At 51.5% G+C, this 23,585-nt stretch overlaps 9 protein-coding genes across 9 annotated transcripts in view; 4 read left to right on the top strand and 5 right to left on the bottom strand.

The window, feature by feature from the left end:
• HMPREF1120_03457 (NAD binding Rossmann fold oxidoreductase) overlaps nt 1-162 on the bottom strand; it is a gene marked incomplete at both ends in the record, with an annotated part of 1,410 nt that extends 1,248 nt beyond the window's left edge. Inside the window, one exon of the mRNA XM_009157528.1 lies at nt 24-162. Within this exon, the coding sequence (XP_009155776.1) occupies nt 24-162 (139 nt within the window). The remainder of the gene's footprint in view (nt 1-23) is intronic.
• Nucleotides 163-1,357: 1,195 nt separating this feature from the next.
• Nucleotides 1,358-3,454, top strand: HMPREF1120_03456 (uncharacterized protein). Its single transcript, XM_009157527.1, has 5 exons — nt 1,358-1,896; nt 1,971-2,309; nt 2,380-2,815; nt 2,870-3,050; nt 3,120-3,454. The coding sequence occupies exons 1-5, from the start codon at nt 1,665-1,667 to the stop codon at nt 3,201-3,203; spliced, it is 1,272 nt and encodes a 423-aa protein (XP_009155775.1). The 5' UTR covers nt 1,358-1,664; the 3' UTR covers nt 3,204-3,454.
• A 634-nt stretch (nt 3,455-4,088) lies between these two features.
• HMPREF1120_03455 (uncharacterized protein) lies at nt 4,089-5,010 on the bottom strand. The gene is made up of 3 exons (XM_009157526.1): nt 4,819-5,010; nt 4,483-4,753; nt 4,089-4,421 (listed from the first exon to the last, which is right to left on the bottom strand). Exons 2-3 carry the CDS (start codon nt 4,676-4,678, stop codon nt 4,258-4,260), a joined length of 360 nt encoding a protein of 119 aa, XP_009155774.1. The 5' UTR covers nt 4,679-4,753; nt 4,819-5,010; the 3' UTR covers nt 4,089-4,257.
• Nucleotides 5,011-5,672: 662 nt separating this feature from the next.
• Nucleotides 5,673-6,554, top strand: HMPREF1120_03454 (uncharacterized protein). The gene is made up of 3 exons (XM_009157525.1): nt 5,673-5,849; nt 5,933-6,073; nt 6,225-6,554. Exons 1-3 carry the CDS (start codon nt 5,809-5,811, stop codon nt 6,292-6,294), a joined length of 252 nt encoding a protein of 83 aa, XP_009155773.1. The 5' UTR covers nt 5,673-5,808; the 3' UTR covers nt 6,295-6,554.
• A 417-nt stretch (nt 6,555-6,971) lies between these two features.
• On the top strand, nt 6,972-9,685 carry HMPREF1120_03453 (uncharacterized protein). Its single transcript, XM_009157524.1, has 4 exons — nt 6,972-7,256; nt 7,405-7,662; nt 7,810-8,230; nt 8,302-9,685. The coding sequence occupies exon 4, from the start codon at nt 8,307-8,309 to the stop codon at nt 9,381-9,383; it is 1,077 nt and encodes a 358-aa protein (XP_009155772.1). The 5' UTR covers nt 6,972-7,256; nt 7,405-7,662; nt 7,810-8,230; nt 8,302-8,306; the 3' UTR covers nt 9,384-9,685.
• Nucleotides 9,353-11,796, bottom strand: HMPREF1120_03452 (5-methyltetrahydropteroyltriglutamate-homocysteine methyltransferase). The gene has a single exon (XM_009157523.1). It carries the CDS (start codon nt 11,189-11,191, stop codon nt 9,989-9,991), a length of 1,203 nt encoding a protein of 400 aa, XP_009155771.1. The 5' UTR covers nt 11,192-11,796; the 3' UTR covers nt 9,353-9,988.
• Nucleotides 11,797-11,900: 104 nt separating this feature from the next.
• HMPREF1120_03451 (uncharacterized protein) lies at nt 11,901-14,290 on the bottom strand. Its single transcript, XM_009157522.1, has one exon. It carries the CDS (start codon nt 14,024-14,026, stop codon nt 12,071-12,073), a length of 1,956 nt encoding a protein of 651 aa, XP_009155770.1. The 5' UTR covers nt 14,027-14,290; the 3' UTR covers nt 11,901-12,070.
• Nucleotides 14,291-14,446: 156 nt separating this feature from the next.
• HMPREF1120_03450 (uncharacterized protein) lies at nt 14,447-18,600 on the top strand. Its single transcript, XM_009157521.1, has one exon. The coding sequence runs from the start codon at nt 15,020-15,022 to the stop codon at nt 18,362-18,364; it is 3,345 nt and encodes a 1,114-aa protein (XP_009155769.1). The 5' UTR covers nt 14,447-15,019; the 3' UTR covers nt 18,365-18,600.
• Nucleotides 18,207-23,402, bottom strand: HMPREF1120_03449 (uncharacterized protein). The gene is made up of 2 exons (XM_009157520.1): nt 23,000-23,402; nt 18,207-22,941 (listed from the first exon to the last, which is right to left on the bottom strand). Exons 1-2 carry the CDS (start codon nt 23,264-23,266, stop codon nt 19,297-19,299), a joined length of 3,912 nt encoding a protein of 1,303 aa, XP_009155768.1. The 5' UTR covers nt 23,267-23,402; the 3' UTR covers nt 18,207-19,296.
• Between the last annotated feature and the right edge of the window lie 183 nt (nt 23,403-23,585).

The raw sequence follows: 23,585 nt of genomic DNA, 5'->3' as shown, positions 1-23,585 counted from the left end.
GGGGGGGGTTGTTCCTAACGAACCTGCTGCAGCATTGATCTGAGCGGATGATAAAACACCCATCTTTAAGGCCTTGGATGTGTCTTTCGCCTTGGGCGTGGAGTGCATCCACGAGTTGACATATTGGTAGAGAAACGTGTAGCCTTGTAGGACTAACGCCATGGTTGCTGTGTTGGTTAGAAACTCGCAGTCGCTGTGTTAGATGTTCTCTGGATACGGTCGAGACTGGACGGTTACTCTCAATGCTGGGTGTTCAAGTTCAAGTTATCGAGGTGTGTCGGGGAAAGATCTACTGTTCTGATGTTGGAGGTCGTTGAAACAAAAGAATCGTTCAAGCTCGGGCTGGTCAACGTTGGCGCACTCCTTGTTGTGGACATTGTGTTACATGCAACTCTGATATCATCATCACATGTCGATTGACGACAGGCCAGTCCACGCACCTATGAATTTACCTGGACATGCGCAGTTGTTCTTTGCTGCGGCGACCCTATTGATGTCATATCCACAGACCTCACCACAGCACAGCACTACCCACTGCAGTGGTATACAACATACTGGCGGGATTCAAGATGCCAGTGCTGTTGAACTGAGGTCTCGAATCTTCTTGAACGGTCATACCAAGTTCAAAGTCGTCCGCTTTGCCCGTCGAACGCGGCGGCCAATCTACCTCTCATTACTAGCTTCCCTCTGCAACGTCGTATACTTTACCACTCGCGTTGCGCCTGCTCACATGCTACAGGGAAGCAAACGGCTCAAGTATGCGAAGATACGTCACACCTACGTGCCACATGTGGGTGATGCAATGGTTCCATGCACGGCGACAAGGCTGTATGTAAGTGGGGAAAGGCCCGGAGCAGATTGCCGACAGCCTTGTCGGCACGCTCGCTTTACATTATTGTTATGACAAATGTAGCTGAAGTGTGTTGCATACCTGAAAAGTCCAGCCATGCCGCAAAATAAGGTACGCATCGTCAAGCAAAGCAGCTATTTGCGAAGAGGTCCATGGATAGAAACCGTCATGTCGAGGAAGTCGAAGTCGAATGTGGTACTTACTTACCTTACCTGCATGCTGCGTTCGAACTGACTTGGCCAGAATCATGATGTTCTCCCGGTGCCGGAGTTGCCATACCATAATTTGCAACCAGCTAAACACTGCAGCAGACTCGGAGTTATCAGCGTCGGCTAATTGAACCAACATATCTACCTGGTACAACATTGTAGGTAAATAAAATGGTTGCAGAACTTGCAGCGCGCGTCACTGACACGCCCACCGTGTGTCGCGTGCAGAGCGGCAACTTGAATGTGGCTGCTGTGACGTCACCCTTGACATTGTGGCTGGTGGTCTCCAACTGGAAGTTCAAGTTCAAGTTGAAGTTCGAGCTCAGCTTCAGTTGGTCACGGACGTGGAATAGCACAATCCCGTCCACACACAGGACGCTGATTTGTCCTGTTCCTGCGTCACATCTGAACTATTATGAGCATACCTGGTAGTAGCTTGTACCGTGGTAAAGTCTGATTTGCCCTGCATTGCGCGTAGAGAAAGAATTGTCATTTTTCTAAAGTCGTGCCTCGATTGCTACCCTCCTAGCTGTCGATTTTCTGTATCAGGAACCTACCAGCAGTGACCGCGACTGTCGAGGCACCTTGCTCCCTATCAGCCTCTTATGATGGCGTCTGAAATACTGCAGCCCTTCCTAGGGGCTCTACAAGCCTCGTTAACCGTCCTTCTGGATGTTTTCTATGGCGTGGTTGCTGCCCAATTTGGGCTTTTGGACGATAACTCGGCTAATGCCATCTCCCATGCCGCCATCAAAATGTTCTTACCTGCTCTGATGTTCACCCGCATTGGATCCCAAGTGCATCTCGAGTCTGCCACCAGGTACATTCCTATTATTAGTAAGTATGACCATAGCCTGGTAACGATTTCTGCCAATGTATGCGCCATAATCGTACTGACGAGGAACTCCCAGTTTGGGGAATCTTGTACCATGTGGCCGCGATTGGTGGCACTCTGGCCATCTCCAGGATGTTCAAGCTTCCTGCTTGGACCACTCCAGCGATTTCCTTCAACAATGCCATCTCAATGCCCTTGCTGTTGATTCAGTCGCTCGAAGTCACCGGTGTGCTTGAGCCGCTTACCGGACCCGGGGACAAAAGCCCTTCTGAGGCAGTTAAACGTGCAGAGTCGTACTTCCTGGTGTTCGCCATGGTTGCCAACGGCATCGTTTTTGCCATTGGAGGAAACCTGTTGAGCAAGAAGAAAGACCCGGAAGACCGCGAGAATGGCTCGGCCGACGGAAACGAGGAAGGTAAGCTCGGGACTGAGGCCTCGACGTGCGATCAAGAGATCTAGTGATTAACGACCTCTGGCGAATTTAGACGATGAACCAGCCGAGCATACTTCCCTGCTCCCCGACTCTGCAGTGCGGCACCATTTGACCATCCAAGCAAAGGCGCAGAAGAAGCTGGACGAGTATAATAACAAGCTTCCACCCTGGGCGCAGAAAATCTGTCATTATTTGTACATGTTCTGCAATGGACCTCTGTTCGGCGCCGTGATGGGGTTCGTCGTCGGCATCATTCCTGCCCTCCACAAGGCCTTCTTCAACGAGACTCAAGAGGGTGGATATTTCAATGCATGGCTCACCTCCAGTTTGAAGAACATCGGCGACCTGTTCGTGGTTTTGCAGGTTGTTATAGTCGGAGTGCAGCTGGCGACCAGCTTGCGTAAGTTGAAGGAGGGTGAGGAATCAGGACCCGTGCCATGGGTGCCCATGGTTTTTGTTCTGGCCGCGAGATACCTCATATGGCCTGCGTAAGGATGATCGACCCTTTTGAAAAGACAAAAGCTGACAGTTCGTTTGTGTAGAATTGGCATCGCCATCATCTATGGGTTTGCGGCCAAGACGAACATCTTCGGAGACGACAAGATGCTGTGGTTTACCATGATGGTCATGCCATCCGGACCGCCGGCGATGAAGCTGTTGGCCCTGGCCGACACCAGCGGTATCGAGCACAAGGAAGTCATGTCCATTTCAAAGCTTTTGACGGTGCGCTTTCCCACTGTGACATATCACTATCCGCGAATGAGCTATGCTGACATCATCTGATCAATCCAGATTGCACACGTTGCCGCACCGTTGAGCTCTCTTGCGGTGGTGGGAGCCCTGAAAGCAGTGGAAAAGATTGGAGGAAGTTCGTAGGAAGGATAAATGCAAGGCAGCCAGTATTTACGGTGGTGGCACTGGGTACGGATCGACGTCGCCAGGGTCGAACCACAGCCAGAAAGCCTGTCACATTCACCGGACAGCCTCAACGCCCTCATGGTCCTCGCCATCCTTATCAAATAATGCTTTGCATGGGTCGGCTTGTGTGGCTCCTAGCAGCTTGTCAGTTGTCAGTTGCTACTTACTAGTAGTCAAAAAGTTTAAAATGTCAAAATTATGAACTGCAATTCTGCGCCGGCTAACAGTACTTGAATGAAAGCCTCGTGCATGTGACAACCAAGAAGGCCCACTATGGCCAACTTGAACCTGACATCGTATCTCATCGACATTCGGTCGTTGAACAATAATAAATGTTATGGTGTCACCGCAATCCCAAAAAGAGCCCGAACTTGAATGGCAGCGGACCCACGCTGTCCGGAGGACAATTCCGGTGGACATGGGGTAATCACCGGCAAATCCCGGATTCTTGAGGTCATCTGTTTCATCATTCAACGGCTAGTGGCTCGGGATACCCTTCAAGTTCCCCAGCCGAGACCCTCTTGACTTCACCCCGCATTCAGATTGGATGTTGCCGAAGCGTCATGCCCAATGGGATCTTACTCGGATACTAACTTACCTTAGTATTCCATGATCTTCGAGGTCGTTTGTTGAAACCGTCGATCAGTGGTGACACTACTACACTGTACAACGTCGCACAACTCATGCACCTGTGACACCACACTCTTTTTTTTTCTTCTGAGTACCATGTTAGGTAGGTATCTTGCAAGGTTCATATGCTAGGTAGGTATGCTACTGCCACCGACTTGTATGTCATGTCAGGGTAGTAGGACGATCATCAAACCGATCCTTGAAACTTGAAACTGGATTTTTAACAGTCTTATTATTGAGCCACTGCTGCTACTATGTCATGAAGCACAGTGAGCCGTAGAGTGCGGAGGACTACCTAGGTACTCTAGACCCAGCCGCAGGTACTAATGCCGGAACCTGAACCCGTAGTACAGTGTAGTACTCTTTTAAAACCAGTACTCACTCACAATGCCTTGATGTCCGATCTTCCAGACTCGCCGGTAACAACTTCCTTGGGCAGATCATCCTCGTCCGGGCCTTCAGAGTAACTTCCGGTCGGCTGCGCGCCTCGAGTCCGGCCTCCCTTGACAATGTTGCTCTTGTCGATGGCTTCTCTTTCATCTTGCTCTGTATCGTAGGTAGTTAGATCTCATTCTCAGTTTCAAAACGAGGTAGTTGTCTGTCTTACCGAGCTGTGCATCACTGTTGGATTGAGGTGGCTGGATGGGATCTTCGACGGGCGCCGAATCTTTCTGGACGGGAATTGTCTTGTCGCCGGATCGGACGTAACTGTCGTCGTTGATATCGCCGCTGACTTCGGTCTTGGGGTCGTTCTGGGCTTCGTACCGGTCGTCGGCGGCGCGGTAGTTGGATTTGTCGGTCATTTTGACTGCGCTGAGCTGAGATGAGACTAGAATGAGAGGAGTTGTTGTGGTTCTTGTTGTGTGTGAGTGTGAGTTCTGGTGGTATGTGAGCAGGAGTTGAAAAGTGTAGTTGGTAGGTTGAAGGTACGTTGTAGACTTACTGGAAGTTCGAGTAGAAAAGCGCAGTTGAAGTGCAGGATCTCAAGTAAAGGGGTGTTGTGGTGCTGTGTAGTGCAGTGGGAAGATGAGAGACAGAGAAACAAGTACCCTACCTAAGGTACTTCCTACGACCAGTATATCAATTGGCACCAGACGGCATCACGACAGTTGTAGTCACTGCGCTACTGGTACTATTCAATCATTTTCAGCCTTCTATCCCTGCAATCACAGCAGGGTGATGTCAAGATCTGAGGTTGATCTCAGAATCTCCTCAAATTGCGTCGATTCAACTTGACGGGGAAAGCCACCTTGTGGTAAAAGAATTTGGTTCAGGGTGTAATAATTATGTCACTTTTTGCGGAGATGATATACAGTGTACATACAACTAATAGTACGGCTTCATGTTCCTAGCTAGCGCCCCGATACAACGGACCTTACCTTTGCAGTGATGGAGACCTGCAGTAACAGCAACCCCTCAAGCTGTTTCGCGAAGCTTCGTCTCACTGGCAGGGGGGTCAAACATTGAAGCACTCAGCCTGTCCGTGTAGAGCCACTAGCAGCACCGTAGTACGACCCTACGGGGGGGCGAGGACCTGAAGTACTTCCACATCCATCCAGGCAGATTTGAAACAAGCCTAGTACATACCTAGTTACCTATCTGGTAGTAGGTAAAGGAACATGATATCATCCGCAAGCGGAGTGAAGATAGGGTCAGTATGACGTGAAACCTTCGCTCGATGAAGCTGCTGCCTGTAAAGACTGCCAGGTGATTCGTCAGTGGGCAAACCTGAAAGTGAAGTCACTGCGACTGCCACTGCATGTTTGGCCTCCATTTGGAACCGTAAACTCAAGACTCGCCCGACCTCACACCATCTTTTCTTCCCAAACATCGAAACCACAACCACAACGAGCACTCTTCGCCTTTTGCAACACATCTCCTGAACACTCAAGCTTAGATCTTTCATCTCAAATCCGAACTCAGAACCAACAAAATGGCGGAAGAAGCAGCCAACAAAGCGCGCGGATACAAGTCGTGAGTAGACACCGCACATCATAGCACCGTCCGCAAGTTTCAGGAGAATGAGCTGCATACTAACCCGTACTTGTTACGACTAGCACCCTCTCCAACCCCAACACCTCCGACGAAGCCAAGCAGCATGCCAAAGAAGTCCTCGAGAATGAACTCGGAGAGGGCGACGTCAAACTCAGCGATGAAGGCGGCAAGGATCCCGGCAACGTTGCTCGTGGTTTGAAAGCGTAAGATAACCCCCTCTGAATGCCCTCAATATCACTGGAGAAAAGTCGGACAAGGACAACCTCAGCACCGCAGGCGAGGCACTGGGTCCCTGCCCAACTCTGGTTGGAGGAAACGTGAAGTATAAGCATCTGACCTTGTAATTCCATTTAGTGCAATCAACAACCCCAACGTCTCCGAGGAGGGCAAGAAGTCTGCGCAGGAGAAACTGGATAACATGTGAAGCTTGAACTTCTTCCGTAGCCCAGCAGCAGTGCCCTCCAGTTCCCCGGCCTTCGGCTGTCGACATCCTGACCCGAGCGGGCGATCAGGGGATGACTGCGGACTTTCATATTCATGGGGGTGAAAAAGTCTGCGGAGCTGGCTGGGACAAGGACGTAATGGATGCGCCATAGGCATGACATTCTCAAGATAGCTGGAGAGTTCTCCTAGCTAGCGAGCACTGAATACCCAAGAATTGCAGCAAAATGCTTGGTCTTAGAATTGTTCCGAACCCATCGTAGCTTTTGAGCCATCGTGTCATCATCCGCAAGATACCTAGCCGTTCCCACGCAGCAGGTAAATTGTAGCAAGCACTTCCACGGCGCTGCAACACCGGGAGCTGCCTGCCCATAACCCCTTTATCGTCTCTCTTTCCGAAGTTTAGAGAGTATCTGGCACCAGACACCTAATCCATGCCTATCCCGCGCTCATAACAACCCAGGCTCTGTGTATAAGACAAGTCCATGAAGAAGTGAACTAATGAAAGGGTTAGGAGCGAAGCAGATATCAACAGGGGCCGCACATAACAGCAAACTATTCCCAACCGAGTCTAGTTCCAGCACGGCTGAGTTCTCCGGTCGATTACCTAAGACTGACATTTTACCAATCACCTACTAGGTGACCATGAGCACTGGAACCGTCTCAGCGAACTTCAAGCGTAACACCTCTTCTAGAGCATTGCGTGGCTGCCTTGATAAGGCTCTCTTTCCAACCCATTCTGCTTTATCTCGGGCAGCAAGGCGTAACGCCGCCCGCTCTTGCAAAATTTTACTTAGCGTTCGGACAAAACATCCAGAGCAACTTCAAGTTGAAGGCTGGAAAATGCGCCGCCGCCACCATTGGAAACATATGAATACATGGGCTCACAAGGCCGACACGGCGAGCGTGTCTTACTTGCCATCAAACGGCCAGATATACAACCAGGTAAACAGCCGAGGGCCTATCTACCGCCGCCCTTTCCGCAAGCTGCAGGCTTCTGCGAGAAAGCCCCTAGTGCAAAGATCTGACACTCCATATCCAATTGTTTTGCCTTGTACCAAGTAGCGGCGCATGACGAACATGTTGTATCTAGGGATTGAAGTTGTGTATGGGCTATCGCACAACGTATCAAACGCGGCGGAACAACAATTCCGCAGTGCAGGAACTATCTGACGACCAGTCAACCATGAACGAACGAACCGTCGGCGGCGGAGTCAATATTCACATCATTCCACATAATCTCATGCGTGGCACAGCCCTGCCAGTGATAGTACAATGTGCTAGTACTCACCATCTTGCGTGCAGTGCCGTGGCGGAAATTTTCTCCAGACTATGCATGATAGCCTTCTGGGTAGGTTCAAGCCCTCCTTCGGTTTCGCCCTAGACGCGAGTCTATCACGATTGGCAATCAGCATGATCCAGTCATGGCCGGTGCAAGTATTCCTGCCCCATGAGATGACGTGCAATTGACGTACAGGTCATTAATTGTCACATGCAGTGGTAAAAGGTCGATGGGCTGGCCCATCGGTTCACTTCCACCCCGAACTCTCTTGCATGGTCCAGGATTGGATTGTTCCCCGGCATGAACGCATTCCCGGCTCCTCGAGGATGGACTTTCCAGGCTATCTCTGCAACTGTACGCCGATACTAGGACCGCCTCTTGCCCAGCTTCATATAATATAACAACTCTGCCCTATGTTCTGCTCCCTTTCAACAAGGATCTAGTGCCAGGGTCGAGCATATCCCAAGACAGACATACAACCCCACTTTACCTACCGAACAAAGATACTCTGTACTATTGTGTCTCGAAATAACACGATACTTCCCTATTCCACCCTGTGCTTTCCGATTCCCCTTTTCTCCCACTTGAAGGCAAACCAAACTCCAGCCTGTCCTTATCATCCCTCCTCGGACTAAAGGTAGTTGACCCACGGCCAAGGGCAAAACAGCGCATACCGAGATTGATCCCAGCTAAGACGTGCGATAACAGCTTCGATGGTCCAGCGTGAGCGAACGCATCAACCAGCACAACCTTTGCACGTCACACATCGTGTGCCAGTCGCATTGCCGCACGAGATTGACATGGAGAACCAACACCAGCATCCTCGGGCGGCTCACAACGCCGCCAGCACGACGGCCACGTCTCTCGAAGATACATTATCCCGCTTGATCACGGCATTCCACATCCTACACCATCAAGGTCTCCTGGACGAATGTGGACACGTCTCGGTGCGCAACCCGGATGACCCGTCGACCTTCTTCACCAGCAACGTCCCTGCAATATTAGTATCGTCGAGACGACATCTGAGCCAGTGGAACGTGACGGATGGGTCGCCGGTCACCGACCCTGTCGGTGGATGCACAGCATCGGAGCCCACGCCTGATTCCGAACACTTCATGGACAGCTGCATCTACGACATGTATCCGGGAGTGCAGAGCGTCGTGCACTCGCAGTGCCTAAGCACAATGGTGTATGGTCTATGCAATAGTCGCGGCAGTATGTTGCAAGCGACTTACCAAGGAGCAGGGTTCCTGGGCGACCATACGCCGATTTTCGACGCGGAGCACCATTACTCAACCAGGTTATCCGACCCGTATCCGCGGAACCTGTGTATCAACAATCTGACGCTTGGTGACAGATTGGCACAGACATTCACTCGGGACCAAGATATGGAGATGGATGAGCGGATGGGCAGCGAGGTGGATGGGGCCGTTGGTCTAGACGACAATAACTGTCCCGACTGTTGCGTGGTGTTTTTGCGTGGACATGGATTCGTGACTTGGGCGGTCAGCATTGAGGACGCAGTCTATCGAGCCATTCATCTGCGTCGTAACGCTGATATTCAAACCAACGCCATGGCGCAGCGGAACAGTACGGATATGGAAGTGGTTTACCTCAGCCCGAGAGAAGCTAGGGACTGTAAGGAGACGATCAACAAGGCGACGCCGCAGGTGTGGATGGCTTGGTCGGCGCACGCTGAACGCTCGGGCTTGTACCGCACCGAACGAGGTGGAGGTGGACGCAGTACAGGAGCGGGGGAGGGAAGTACAGCCTCGTTACCTTGTCCCTAGAGGAAGGAGACCGCACTGATCAATGTCGCGATGCGTTGAGTTCGTGGCATGAGGACTGTTCTCTCACTGTGCAGCTTGCACCCGGCTTGAACCCCTTGGTGGGTCGATATCGACTCTCACTACAAATGTTATCCAAGCTCTCCCCGTGTTTTCAGCTGTTATAATCACATTGTCAAGCCATCTTTGAGACCATCAACTTCCCACAATGTCCTTGTGTCAGCTGTACATGTATACTCTATACACCAAGCACTTATATACACCTCAAACCAGCCAGCCATCTAGATTATAGTCTCATTCTCCCGTGTCGTCTCGTTCGAATCTTGGCTCTCGCTCTCATCTGCACATCTCATCATATCTCATCTCCCGGTGACTAACACAACACAGCTCATATCGTCAACTCTCATCACCTCATCACCTCATCATCTCATCCACCGGACATGACTTGTAGAACTAACACATCAAATCTCTCGAATCTCTTGACAGATGGGCTGATTGCCATCCCATTCTCCCTTGATACACTCATTCGCCACCTGCTATCCCACGCCATCTCCACCAACAGACACCACCTATTTCAACCCGTCTTGGGTCGAGACTCGAGTCTTTTCTTATTTCGAAATATCCTCCCCCCAGATCTTCTTCGCAATCTCCACCTCCAACTTAATCTTCTCCCACTGCTGGGATTCAGTCAACTCATTCCCCTCCATCGTACTACTAAACCCGCACTGATGGCTCAGACACAACTGATCCAGTCCCCGTGGACAATACCCCGCGGCCTCACGAACCCTCTGCTCAATTTGCGCCGCATCATCCAACTCCCCAGTCTTGCTCGTCATAACCCCCAACACGACAACTTTATTTTCCGGCAAATGTCTCAGCGGACTGAAATCGCCACTTCTCGCATCATCATATTCCAAAAAATAGACATCCACATTGAGTTTCTTAAACAACACTTCCGCCACGGGCTCGTACCCGCCCTGCGCAAACCACTGACTACGATGGTTTCCGCGACACAGATGAATACCAATCGTCATATCGGCAGGTCGTTTGCTGATGGCCCGATTGATCAGGTCGGCGTACTGGGCCGCTAGGGTCGCGGCGTCGCTGCCGTGGCGGGATTCGGCTTCGGACCGCATTTTCGAGTCGCATAGATACGCCAAATTGGTGTCGTCGAGTTGGACGAAGCGACATCCTGCATCGTACAAAGAGGCTAGTTCGGCTTGGTAGACAGATGCCAAATCGGAAAAAAAGTCGTCCAGGTTCGGATAGGCCGTGCTGTCGATGGCGTCGCGGCCGCCGCGGAAGTGGACCATTGTTGGACTTGGGATTGCTACCTTTGGTGAAGCCGCGGCGTAAGCCGATGCCGAAGCAGTCGCGGAGGTGGAATCAGAGCCTGAGGAGAGACTCTGTTCTGTTTTGGCCGCTTCGATTTGTTCTTTCAAAAACAAATAATCATCAACTTGGATCGCTTTGCTGTGGCCCAATTTGCCCGTCACCACGAGGCGAGGCGGCATCACGCCGCCCTTGGACTGGTTGGTCGACTGTAGGTTGCCGCGCACCTCGACGCCGTCAAAGTGTTGCAGGAAATCCAGGTGGAACCATGCGCGGCGGAACTCGCCGTCCGTGATCGACCGGAGTCCCGAGGCTAGTTGTTGGCGGACGACCTGGGCGATGTGTTTGTCTTCCAGGGCCCGGAGTTCTGTTGCAGTCATGGCGCCAGAGGAGACTTTTTGGCGTGCTTCCAGGATTTCTTTGGGGCGGAGAAGGGAGCCGACTTGGTCGGCGCGGTAGACGCCGGTTGGGAGAGGCATGATGGAGAGATAGAGACAGAAAAGAAACCTGGTGTGGCTTGGAAATGGGATGTGTTTGGTGTTGTTAAGTTCGAAGAAAAAGACGGAGAAAGATTGGGTTGTTAAGGCTTGGGTTTCTTTTTTCCTTCTTCTTACTCTTCGTGCTATCTCAACCTTGTTCCCGTATTAAGGAATGGTACTGTAACTGTAGATATTGTGTACAATATAAGCAGGACTGGTAATAAAATAAAAATCCCGAGCTCGTCAAGATTCAATTCAAACTCCGCTTTGACAACTCAACTTGAAGCTGTCTGGGGGTCCACGTCAGATACTACCGCTGTACAACTAGTAGTCGGCGAAGACCCTTCCAATAGACGAGTAGGAATTTTCCCCATGATGGAGCAAAGACCAGAAAAACAGCATTTGTCCAATCACAACAGAAAGAGACTCGAGTCGAGAGTGCTGGACTGTGGGGAAGAATGAGATTTCGATGTCATGAACAAGTCCATATTATTAGTGGGAGAGCTCGGTACTAACTTCCACGGTATCCATAATCCTGTAATCATTTTGCTTCGTTGTTCAACTGCCGAAAACTGGTTATGGCACCGTGCGTGAGATTTGGCTGATAGAGCTGGATCGAGCGGCATCCACATCCAGATCCACATGCGGCTTATGTCATCGGCTGCCGAGGTTACAAAGCTGGGCGTTTGGGATAAGTCGGACTGGAGAACCTGTCTGATTCACACAGCTGGATCTGAGAATTTCACCGTCTTTAAGAGATCAGAAATAGAGCTGGAGCTCGACCAGACGTGCATTGTTACAGTAGCCAGTTTAATGAATGGTAGGTTAACTTCTAGCAATACTAGACTGTACTCAATACCGTTCGTTTATCAACACCACTCACGAAGAGCAACTGCATTGGATGGCCCTCCTGAATCTCGGCACATCGCCGCAATATTTCTTTTCAATCTCCTCGTTCCATTCCCACTGGTCCTTGAAAGGATTCAGAGACATCTCCATGACACCTTCTAGTATCTTGCGGTCGTTCTTATTTTGCACTCGGTCGATAATGTCGTCGAGTAACCATCCTCGCGGAACAAAATTCGGGTTGACGGCTTTCATGGCCTTTTCTCTTTCCTGATCGGCAGAAGGTTCGGATCCCCAATCTTCTACGATCCGCTCACGCCAGGAGTCCAACCACTTGCCGACTCGTTCGCGGCCTGACTCGTTGGTTTCATTGAGACCCGTCACTCCTTCTCGGTGGAAGAAGCATTCTGCCGTCTGTTCGCGGCCTTCTTTGGTACTGACGTCGTCAAGCTTCACTGTGGAAAGACGACGGAAGAAATGGTTGAAGTCTAGCTCCAATGCCTCCATCGTGTCGAGAAGTTCAGAGAACAACTTGTCAAAGTCACTGTCCTTTTGGGTCTTGAGTCCCAGACGTAGAGACATCAGTCGACGATATTCGCTGAGAAACACCGCCTTGTATTCTTCACCGATCTGATCAATAATCGTCTCGGCACGTTTGATCAAGACGGGAGCAAAATCTTCTTCGACGCCTTTTTCCACAAAGACGTCGTTATCCACACGGTCGCCCGCACCAATCAGTTCACCGAGTGCCTCGCCCAGACGGACGAGGTTCCACCAAATAATACTCGGTTGAGCACGGTAGCTGTATCGAAGCATATAATCGTCGTGGTTGGGAGTGTACGAAGGATCGAAGTTGTCCATGAATGCAAACGGGCCATAGTCCATAGACAGGCCGTAAATAGAAGTGTTGTCCGTGTTGAGCACCCCGTTCATGAAGCCATATGCCTGCCACATGCCAACGACCTTCGCGTTCCGGCGAACAATCTCACGGTAGAGTCTAGTGAATCGGTTTTCCTCGGCACCCTCCTTGCCCTGGATTTCGTCCTTGGACACTCCTCTTTCTGGGTCGGCGTTTGGCGTATCAGCAGGTAGTGCGGCCGGAAGGGTTTCCCATCCACCAAAAACTTCTTCAGCAACATAAGTGGCTGTTTGGCGGATGAGATCTCGATCGCCTCGTGATCTCATCAAATCAAATGTCCCTAGCCGGAGCCAGGATTGGGCAATGCGACATACAATGGCACCTGGTTCTAGCCGTTCACGAACGACCTGCGACTTGGGGCAGAGCGTCAGGGATAAGGCACGGGTGGTGGGGATGCCGATGGCATTCAAGTATTCCGACACGACGAATTCGCGGATACTGGAGCGCAACACAGCTTTGCCATCGGCGAATCGAGAATATGGTGTTTTCCCGGCGCCTTTCAACTGTATCTCATAACGCACTTTGGTCTGGGGGTTGGTGGTCTCGAAAAGAGAAATGGCTCGTCCGTCACCCAATTGCCCGGCCCATTGGCCAAATTGGAAGCCACCATAGCATTGGGCCCAGGGGTATATGCCACCCTTCTCTTCATCCCAGTAAAACTTATTGCCTGAAACAACCTGTTTTAATTCTTCCGATGAAGCCTCCGACTCTGCAAGCCCAATGTCACGAAGGGCAGCGTTGCTAACAGCCAAAAGCTCAGGATCCTCGGTGGGCTCAGGCCGGACATACGTGTACAGGGCCCCTCGCACCATTCGAGGACCAAGTTTCTGGCGAGGCGCTCGATGGGAGTCGATTGGTGTAGGAAACTGAGGATCGGGAGGAAGATGAGAGGTAAAATTGTTCGACTTGGGGATGTCGGCTAGTGTATAGCCACCGTCAGATTGGCCATTGGAGTGGTTGCCATTTGAGGCGCCGTCCGCGACCTGCGACGACATTTGGGCAAGTCTTGTTCGAGCGATGGATGAGGGCAATCGATAGAGGCGCGATGCGGGCCAATGTCGTAAAAACATACAGGAGAGGAGTCGGAGGGCGAGCGAGGACGATTGAAGTGTGGTGAGAGGGACTGTGAGTATATTTAAATCCTAGTAGTTGTAGATTAAACTATCCTCCATCACTCAGCCTCGGGAGGCGATTCAGTGGGAGGCGAAAGACATGCAATTCGGTTCATCATAATTACCAATTGCTGCGACTCCGCTTGATGTCATTTGTCTGGGGAATTGCGCCGGCGGATCTATGATCCGTCCAAGACTTATTAGGGCGAAGTAGAAAGCCGGGCGTGATTATATGGTGGATCAAGCAGTGCACCACGTTGTTCTTCAATAGACCAGTTTGCTGGCTACCCGCTACCAATTGGAGGTAATTTAATATTACTTCAGCACTGACATGGAAATCAGGCAGTATCCGCCCGCTGCCGTTGCGGCCCGTAGGTGCCTGCATATTGGCATGGGCCCAACTTCATCCATCACTACTACTGCACCACACTGCATTGCCAGCATCAATCTCCCCTCTCCAGCTCCCTCTGAACCGACGGCAACTCGATGTTGCCATCATCCCACCTGACTCCATTAGTGCCTGCTGTTATTCAGCTCTATCCATGTGAAGCGCCCTATCAGCAAACACATTTGGCTGGACGGCCCATTGGAGCTTCGCGACGTGTCACAGACATCCGTCCGCCACTACTTCGCTTGTTATGTTTGCTGCCCGATGAGTCTACAGTATGAATCGTATGAAGACAGGAAAGTAGTGATTTCGGTCCACAACTTCTCTACATAATGCTGAGGACTCATTCTCAAAAAGTGTACAGTATATCTTCTTCCTGCAACACTGTTGCAAATTGGTTTGTCGGCCCAGACTCGCTTAACATTTTCCCCACCGACGTGAAACAATTCCTTCCATACCGCCAGTGACTCAACTTTCGGACAGTGTCGCTTTCCAAAAGTGCCGTTGACATACCGTCGAACAATTGACTCTTCAGCAGGCTGCGAACAACCAACACGTTCATCATGGCGTCTGAAAAGCGTCTACGACAAATATCCCAAAACAAGACTCGTCCTCCACTCGGTCCGAAGCGAACTTCAAGTTTGCGCCGGGCATACAATCGCATCTTCCGCCCAGATTCCCCTACGAAACACCAACCATCAGACAAACATGCCGAGCCAGAATCCCCCAAGTCACCAGACCATGCGCCTCCCAGGCCGCAGCAACCTCCGCCTGCCCCCAGCCAAAACGGATCCCTTGAAGAGGAGTTGATACAATGTCGAAAGGAGCTTCGAGAAGCCAGGGAGCTAGTTGTATCTCAAGACCAGGAACTGTCCAATCTCGAGCAGACCACTCAGAGACTGGAGGCGGAATACAGAGAAAAGGAAGCCTCACTGCAACGTCAAAAGGCCGCATTGGAGGAGCATATGGTCTCTGTTGTCGTCAAGCAAATCAAAGAAGCTCAAGAGGCAGAGCGTCAGGCGGTGCGGGAAGAATGCAACCGACAACACCAAGCAACGCTGGACAGCGTGCACCACAAATACAAGTCCAGAGTTGCCATTCTCACGCAGGAACTACATGAAGCACGTGCCGGATCCGAAAAGTTAAAGACTAGCCAGGACAACGAGATTTCTCGTCTCCGCGCCGAAGCTGCTTCTCTAACTGCGGATCTCGAAGCTGCAAAGGCCGCCATTGCCGAAACCACGGAGGCGTTGAAAAGCGTCCAACAAGTGTCAGCAGCCGCACTCGAAGAGTCCGAAAAGAAGAACAACATGCTTCGGGCGGGTCTGGAAGCACAGATAGCTGCCTTGACTGAGGAGCTGAACGACGCGCGATCAAAGTCGCAGAATGCAGAAGCTAGTCGTGGTGATTACACAAAGCAATACGAGGAATTGCAACAGAGCTCATCCGCTGCAATTGAGGCCGCTAACCAGTCGCTTAGTACTCTCCGACAAGAAATGGAGGCTCAAATTGAGGCTCAAGCAAAGGAACTGTCTGCGTCTAAACAGGCACTGGAGGAGGCCACGAAGAAGCATGAAGCCAACACTGCGGCGGAAAAATCTGTCCAAGACGAGCTTCAGGCCATGCGGGTCAAGATCTCAGAGCTCACTACGGCCTTACAAGGGTACGACCAGACGCGGGAGGCTCTAAGCACTGCCGAAGCCAAGATTACCGAAATGACCAAAGAAGTGGAAGATCGCTCGAAAGACAAAGCAGCTTTGGAAGCTTCGGATGCGAAAATTGCTCAGCTCATGGTAAAACTCGGATCGTTTGACGCGTGTAAGCAAGAACTCGAGCAGTCTCGCGACCGAATCGCTCGACTGTCCGTCGACATTGAAGACAAGGAGGTCGCCATTGAGAGAGCGAATGCAAAGATTGACGAACTGTCCGCTCAGGCCGAACAGCATACCAAACTTCAAGCAGATCTCGACGCTGAGAAGGAGCGCTGCACAAATCTGTCAAAAGAAATCGAGGCACATACGCGGACTGCTGCAGAGTTGGAAGAAAAGCATAAATCAGCAGAGTCCCACGCTGCTAAAGCTGAAGAGCGGCAAGGCACCCTTGTGAAGGAGCTCGACGCCTTGAAGGAGACTTTGGCCGCCGAATCAGCTCGCTATGCAGCAGTGGACGGCCAACACGGCGAGCGTATCAAAGAGCTAGAGGCTTCTGAGCAGACTGCACAAACGGCTTTGGACGAAGCGAACGCCAAACTGAACGATCTTGAAGAGGCCAATAAGAAGGTTGAATCAGAGCTTGAAACGAAGCTGCAAGCAATCAAAGCCTATGAGGAAGAAAAGGATGTAATAACTGGCCAGCTTGAAAACGCCCAGCAAGCATTGGAGGACGCTCAGAGTAAAATTGCTGCTCTCGAAACGGAGAAACTACAGCTCGCGGATACTCTGTCCGAAGCCTTGTTGGCAGCTCGGACGGCTACAGAGTCAAATACCGACCAGATTAGCGGCCTCGAAGCAGAAAATGCAAAACTGAAAGAAGAGCTTGATGCCGCATCAAAACAAGCACAGAAAGTCACAGAGTTGGAAGCCGAGAGGACGAAGCTGGTCGAGGCAATTGAGACACTGAATGGAGAGGTATCTACCGCAGCAGGTCGGATCCCAGATCTCGAGGCCGAGAAAGCGAAATTGGTGGCAGATGTTGAAGCTGCAGAAACTGAACAGAAAGCTCTACAAGACAAGCTTGTCAATGTTGAAGCAGAAAAATCGGATCTTGCTTCGAAAATCGATGAATTGGCTAAATCCGCGAACGCTAAGGACGAAGCACTCGAACTCGCCAAATCCGCCAAATCCGAAGCAGACACCAAACTTGAAGAAGCAGAAAAAGCGAGACTTGAAGCCGAAGGACGAATTGCCGAGCTTGAGACACAGATCAAACGATCCAAGACTGAAGACGAAGAGCTCAGTAGCAAGCTACAAACTGCGGAAACCGAAAAAGGAGCTTTAGAAACCCAGCTGAAAGAGCTTGAACAATCACAGAGCACGGCCATTGCAGAACTTGAATCCAAGCTTGCAGCTGCCGATGAGGCTCTTCAGCAGGCCGGCGAAAGCTCGCGCGTGACCATCAAGGAGCTTGAAGACAAAGTGGCCTCAGCAGAGACTTTGTGCAAGTCTACCTCGGAAACTCTGGACAATGTCAAAACCGAATCAGAGGCAGCCAAGGAGGCCAAGGCAGAGTTAGAGCAAAAACTCACAGAAGCACGAACTGCCCAGACCGCGGCGGAAGAAGCCCTTGCAGCAGTTCAATCATCGACGGATTCTCTGAAAAGTGAACTGGAGCAAAAAGTCCTAGACTCGGAAAAGGCTCGAAAAAGCATACAAGAGGCTCTGGAGGTTGCAACCGAAAAGTTCAAGGAATTCGGAGAAGTCGAGGCGAAGCTGGCCGCTTCCCTGGCCGCGCAAAAGTCGGCTGAGGACGCACTCGAATCGACGCGACGGGAGCAGGAGCAGGAACTTGACAAACTCAAAGCAAAGGCAGCTGCTGATGCGGCGAAACTCAGCGATGACCTTGAGGCCAAGGACCGTGCGATCGAAGCCTTGGTGCTCAGCAAAGAAGAGACAGAGTCAAAGCTAGAGAAGACCATGGCGGAAGTCGAGTCTTTGAAAGTGGAGATTGAAGATTTGAAGAAAGCTCAAAGTCAATCCCGATCTGGGCCTCAATCTGTTCAAGCTGCAGACGCCACGGAAGACAAGACGAAAACGGAAAAGGCAAATGGCGAGGAAATGGCGAAACTGCAAGCAGAACTCAAGGCCAAAGATGACCAAGTCGCCAGTCTCCAGGCGTGGAAGAAGCAGGTCGAAGACGAGATTGAGAATCTGACTACAGGCTCGACTTCGACTTCGACTCCGAATGCCTAGCGATATACAGGCGGCCTAGCTATGTAAGTACAGGTGCTGTGTTGTGTCCTTGTTGAATGGCGAAGTTCAGCTTTTGCGGTCGGTCGTTGCAGAGCGTGACAGCGTACAGTGGTAATCCTTTTTTTTGCATACCATTACCAATACCCTTATCCGTCAATTGATCAGATTGTTAGTGCCATCCATTTCATCTATTCAGTCAGTCATTCATTCATTCATTCACTCATTCAAACTTCCAATCTCGGATCGATAAAGCAGAGAAAACAGGGCTCACTAAACATCTCCAAAATCTAGGTCGTACTACGTAGTCCTTTAATAATCAGTCCCCCCACTGGAGCCGTAGCCGTAGCCGCTCACCCGTGAAGAAGTTAATCATTGTACAACAACTGAGCAAAGCCTTCGTTTCGACATCCGTCTTTCCTTCCCTCTCGCATGCCGACCAGCCTACCTATGTAGGTACATAAGCCAATATAAGTAACTTGTATTGACCGCTTAGGCTTACTAACCGCCATGTACTTTTGCACCAACCAATCAACCATACACATCCTGTTGTTTTTGTCAAGCACGCAAGGCTGCGGCCACAAATGGATTGTCCACCCTGATGTCCACCGTACCACTCAGGACATATACCTATTGCTTAGATGAAGTGGAAGGCGTCAGGAATTCATTCACGTTGACAGTGCACACCAGGGTGGACCAAGTTCACCAATTCACCAATTCACCAGACAAGACCATGTTTGAGATCATGATACGGCTATTGATTGCGTGTCTGTGGAGAACGTCTGAACTCTACTCTATCGTGTCCCCATCCCACCCAGCTCAAACTCGTGTTTTCTCAAGTACCAGAACGCCTGAGATACCAACCAAAACTTGGTCTTGACCACAGTGCCCCGGTGCAGCCACGCACATCCCACCCACGTCACGATTCGCACTCATCATCGTTCATGTCTCAGCAGACTCCCCCGATTTGACGTCCCCGAATGATGTCCACTGACAAACAGCCCAGGTGCCGGACTACTCGGCCGGCTTCGCGTGCCTCTACCTCCATGACCATCAAGTCCCGGACTGCCCGGCGGTTGGACACTAGATCCCCGCGTCTGAACACCACGATTGCGCTTCAGGGCTCGATTCTCCTCCTCCAGTTTGCGCAACAGCATATCCTTGGACTTGCGCTCCAGTTCGAGTTCCGAAATCTTGGCCAGGTGCCGCTTGATGCTGTCCTCGAAGTTGGTCTCTTTGAGTCGACGCTTCTCGTCGCCAGCCTGCTTTGACAGCTCTTCAACCTTTTCTTCCAGCTCTCGGACCTGGTTCGCAAATTCGGCCGCTTTGTTGGATGCGTCCTGATATTGGCTGCGGGTGAACTCGAAATCCTTCCGCGTATTTTCCAGCGATTTTTCCAAATGTACGTTCTTCGCTACCAGAGTTCGGGCTTCTTCTCGGGCAGCCTCTAATGCCGCGGCATCCCCTCCGCCGTTCTTGATCTCTTCCCGTACACTGGTCAATTCCTGCTTGAGCTCCGCCACCTTGCTTTTGAGGTTACTATTGTCTTCGAGCACCCTCTCGTACCTAGCTTTATTGTTCTCGATTGTCTTGGTGAGTTTCTTGTTCATGCTCTCTAATTCGTGGCATTTCGTCATTCTCTTCTCATAACGTCGTTGTAGAGCTGCATGGTCTTTTTTCCATTGATCCAGTTGCTCCTGAACTCGGTCGCGCTCCCTCTCAGCCTCTTGCCTGGCATTTCTCTCAGTGACAAGATCGGATTGCAATTTGTTGACAAGCTCCTGCAATTGTGCAGCAGTGGGTGCATCGTTCCCAGCGCTGCCTGCCTCTTGAGAGTCCCGGAGTGGTGTCAAACGCTGACGCTTGCCTAATGGTGGGAGCGCCCCATCGACGTCCAACAACCTCTTCTTTCCAGAAGGGGTATCGGCACGTGAGACAGGTGTTCTGGAGTGCGGGACAGGTTCCTTGGGCGTTTCAGCCACAGTCACTGTTCCGCTGGCCTTGGCAGATGTATCTTCTAGTTCCGTCAGCTGAAGCTCCGGCATCGGCCCCAAATTCCATTTGGCATCAAAATCTTCCGCCAGAGAAGCCCTCGCCACGATCGACGCAAGCATGGCGAGTTTTCGTTCAGGGCTCTTCCGCAGAGCTTTTTGAAGGTCCGAAAAGTCCATGGGCCTCCCTTCAGGTTCATCTGATGGGTCCGGCACGTATGTTGGTTTGCCTCCCAGGTTCGGTCCAGCTTGATAGGTTGCACGAACCAGAGCCTTCAACCTCAACGGAGATGGCATGCTCTTTGGCAGACAACGATCCACATGCTCCGAAGAGTTGGAAATCAACAGATGGATTACCGGCAAGAGTCTCGGGGGCAGAGGTGCGAAATGTCTTCGTATACGCGCCACCTGAGGATCTTGCGAGTCGAAAGAGGCATCAAAGGCAATCATCAGCAGGACAGGCTTTGGCGAGAATGACACTTGATGGGTGGACCCGGTGCTCACCAGGTGGACCTGGAATTCTGTACTGGGCCTGTCTGGAGTGGGTGATTGTGATGCAGCAACTCGGTCATGTCGTTTGACATTGATATGCTTCAAGTTCAGATATTGTTCAAGCAGGTCTTGAATCGGACCGGCTTGAGCCATGACTATAATGGAACATGACACGTTTTTGAGCATATCGACGAGGTGGCCAAGAAAAGAAAATTTCGAGCCTGCATAGTTTGCATAAGCTGCATGATGTTCGGATTTAATCGAATATTGGGTTCCAAATCCTGGCAGTCCAAGGTCAAGATGGGTGGTTGTATCGTGTAGTCGTTGCATCAACTCCACCATCTCGTTTCGTTCGTGTGTTCGATTCGGCGAGCCATTGGATGAGCCGATCGATTCGTGTCTATTGATAAACTTCAATATGACTTTCCGTTTCGCATTGATGGTGTCCAGATATGTCGACTGGATTTTCCCTTCTGCAGGCAGAGCAAGGGCATACTCGTCTGGCCCCAGAATTGGATGACTAGGCTGCACCAACCCATCGACTTGTCCGATATCCCTCTCATTTTCGACCGATTGCTGACTGGAACTCAACTTCGACTCGTTGGAGGATTGTTCATCATTGTAATCCTGTGGCTCCTCCTCGATCGACTTCCGAATGTGTAGGGCGCTGGAATAAGTAGTATCATATGGCTGGACCGAAGGAGCGTCATTGGTAACAGTCACAGGCTCGGTAGCAGGAGCAGGAGCTTCGGCAGGTAGACTGGCCATGGGTTCCATGTGAAGGCCGGTCTCATTCGATGAAGAAACCTGACCTACATCAGCCATTTGGTTTCCGACTGGTCTTGCTCTTTCTGCAATCCCTCCGGTTGAAGGCAAGTCTGGCAGCGACGACATGGGTAGAGCCGCGTCACCCGGCACCAGGCCAAGCCTACTGGGCGAGGGAACGTCAGGCTGGGCCATCCCTAGTCCCGATGTTTGAAGGCGACTCTGCGACCGGACCGGTGAGCGAAAGCCTTCACTCAATTGTCTTCTCCCGTTCGAGGGTCCAAATTCTGAGGGCTGCGGTGAGATGACGGACTGCTGCGCCGCAGGCACTTGGGTCTCGAACTGCCAGACCGACGAGCCACTGCTGTTTTCAGAGGGATTAAAGCCGGCCGTGGGAGGCAACGCGTCGGGCCTAGGAGCAGGACCACCGGCCAATTCCTGGACAGAGAGGACTCTCCGGGCCTGACTAGATCCCAGTTCACCGCTAACTTCTCTGTGCGGACTCGACTGCTGTCCTGTACTTGGCACGTACTCCGGGCCGTTGACTCCGCCTGAGGCAGGAGAAGTGGTCGAGCTGGCAATGCCTCTGGTAAGAGGCTGGGGGACCTGTGACGCCAGAGCTGCAGTTTGAGGAGATTGCTGTGATGAAAGGATTGGGTGAGCGTACCGAGGTGGCTGGCTGGCTCCGTTAATGGGTTGTACCTGCTGTGTGTTACCGCTACCACTGAATTCGGTAGGAGGAATGTGGCTGACTTCTTGAGTGGCGGATTCCTCGGAGGAGTTGGGCAAAACTGGATGTATCCGTTTCGGAAGAGTGGGACTGGCTGCTGGTTGCGAAGAGGGGTGTAGGGCCAGAGACTGGCTGTATCCTGGAGAGAAGGATTGTGGTAATCCCCCGTCGGAGAGGATCTGAGAGCTATGAAGTGACTCGTAGTCGTCTCTATTGATTTGTGCACGGGGAATGCTGACGGATATGGAGGCTGGCTGTGATGTCGCTTGTTGAGTCTCTGCTATCTCGATTGGAGTTGAGGACAGCACGACCAAATTGTCGTGAGACTGTCTTCGAGTGCCTGGTATTTTCGACGTACCCCAACCGTTTGTAACTTTGCTGGAGGACGATGCGTCTATTGATGCTCGGCGAGCTGTTGTTTGGGACTGCAGCTCGCTGGAAGACTCCCGGATGGTGCGTGTAGGTTTTGGCTTTCTTGCTGTGTCCGTCACAGGTTGGCCATTGGACTGCCGTCTGGTGTGTCCGTTTTGAGTCGTATCTCTGTGTTTGTTCTTTTCCTTCCAGGAAGCTATGAGTCCGTCGCCGACACTATCGGCTGCGACCTGTAAGCGATGTCAATGAACATTCTCTCTTTCGACGATCCTGTAAGTCCGTCCATACCCAAGTAGGCCTGAAGATCTCTTTGGTTTCCGGATGTGGCTCCCACGACACCAGATATTCCCTCTTCTTGCCCGAGTATCGCTCGTCCAAGATATCTGCCGCGGGCCAGCTTCCTTTGCCAACCTCGCGAAACTTCTTTCCCAGTCGCTTCTGCTCTTCCCAATCTACCCACCGATCGGAGTATTGAACAGGGCCGTCCGTGGACTTCTTGCGCTTGGGTGGTTTGTACTCTACAGTGTTAGGAATGGTGCGCCCAGATTTCTTCATTATACTCTTTCCAGGAAGGAGCGGAGGCAAGTGAGCTTCATGGCCGGTCTGCGAATCATGGCGACAGATAAAGAATGAGATACGACGCGAGAGGCACAAGCAAACAACTATGGCTGTGTGGACAACGGTCCTGGTGATGCTTGGTTCTGGGGGTTCAAGTGTGTTTTGGGAATTGGAGACACGACGAGGACCACGCTGCGCTGGCAACTTAGCCGAGTCGCCGCCAACCCCCTGGACAGTCACCACATGCAGTGCCAGTGCCCGTCCAACTTCACTTTCAGACCAGTACCCGCTTGTATCTTCCCGCAGAAGTGCGAGC

The sequence above is a fragment of the Exophiala dermatitidis genome (genome assembly GCF_000230625.1).
Source record: "Exophiala dermatitidis NIH/UT8656 unplaced genomic scaffold supercont1.3, whole genome shotgun sequence".
Lineage (NCBI taxonomy): Eukaryota > Fungi > Ascomycota > Eurotiomycetes > Chaetothyriales > Herpotrichiellaceae > Exophiala > Exophiala dermatitidis.
The sequence above is the reverse complement of the archived record's forward strand: the minus strand, read 5'-3'. Positions and strand labels throughout refer to the sequence as shown.

Bases quoted from the DNA above. Each gene is read 5' to 3' on its own strand.
- HMPREF1120_03455 (XM_009157526.1), bottom strand. From the start codon at position 4,678: ATGACCGACAAATCCAACTACCGCGCCGCCGACGACCGGTACGAAGCC. The intron at 4,422-4,482 runs GTAAGACAGACA...CCTACGATACAG, and splicing joins CAACAGTGATGCACAGCTCG to AGCAAGATGAAAGAGAAGCC.
- HMPREF1120_03449 (XM_009157520.1), bottom strand. From the start codon at position 23,266: ATGAAGAAATCTGGGCGCACCATTCCTAACACTGTAGAGTACAAACCA. The intron at 22,942-22,999 runs GTATGGACGGAC...CATCGCTTACAG, and splicing joins AGATCTTCAGGCCTACTTGG to GTCGCAGCCGATAGTGTCGG.
- HMPREF1120_03450 (XM_009157521.1), top strand. From the start codon at position 15,020: ATGGCGTCTGAAAAGCGTCTACGACAAATATCCCAAAACAAGACTCGT.
- HMPREF1120_03456 (XM_009157527.1), top strand. From the start codon at position 1,665: ATGATGGCGTCTGAAATACTGCAGCCCTTCCTAGGGGCTCTACAAGCC. The intron at 2,310-2,379 runs GTAAGCTCGGGA...TGGCGAATTTAG, and splicing joins GGCCGACGGAAACGAGGAAG to ACGATGAACCAGCCGAGCAT. The intron at 2,816-2,869 runs GTAAGGATGATC...TCGTTTGTGTAG, and splicing joins AGATACCTCATATGGCCTGC to AATTGGCATCGCCATCATCT.
- HMPREF1120_03451 (XM_009157522.1), bottom strand. From the start codon at position 14,026: ATGTTTTTACGACATTGGCCCGCATCGCGCCTCTATCGATTGCCCTCA.
- HMPREF1120_03452 (XM_009157523.1), bottom strand. From the start codon at position 11,191: ATGCCTCTCCCAACCGGCGTCTACCGCGCCGACCAAGTCGGCTCCCTT.
- HMPREF1120_03454 (XM_009157525.1), top strand. From the start codon at position 5,809: ATGGCGGAAGAAGCAGCCAACAAAGCGCGCGGATACAAGTC. The intron at 5,850-5,932 runs GTGAGTAGACAC...TGTTACGACTAG, and splicing joins AAAGCGCGCGGATACAAGTC to CACCCTCTCCAACCCCAACA. The intron at 6,074-6,224 runs GTAAGATAACCC...AATTCCATTTAG, and splicing joins GTTGCTCGTGGTTTGAAAGC to TGCAATCAACAACCCCAACG.
- HMPREF1120_03453 (XM_009157524.1), top strand. From the start codon at position 8,307: ATGGTCCAGCGTGAGCGAACGCATCAACCAGCACAACCTTTGCACGTC.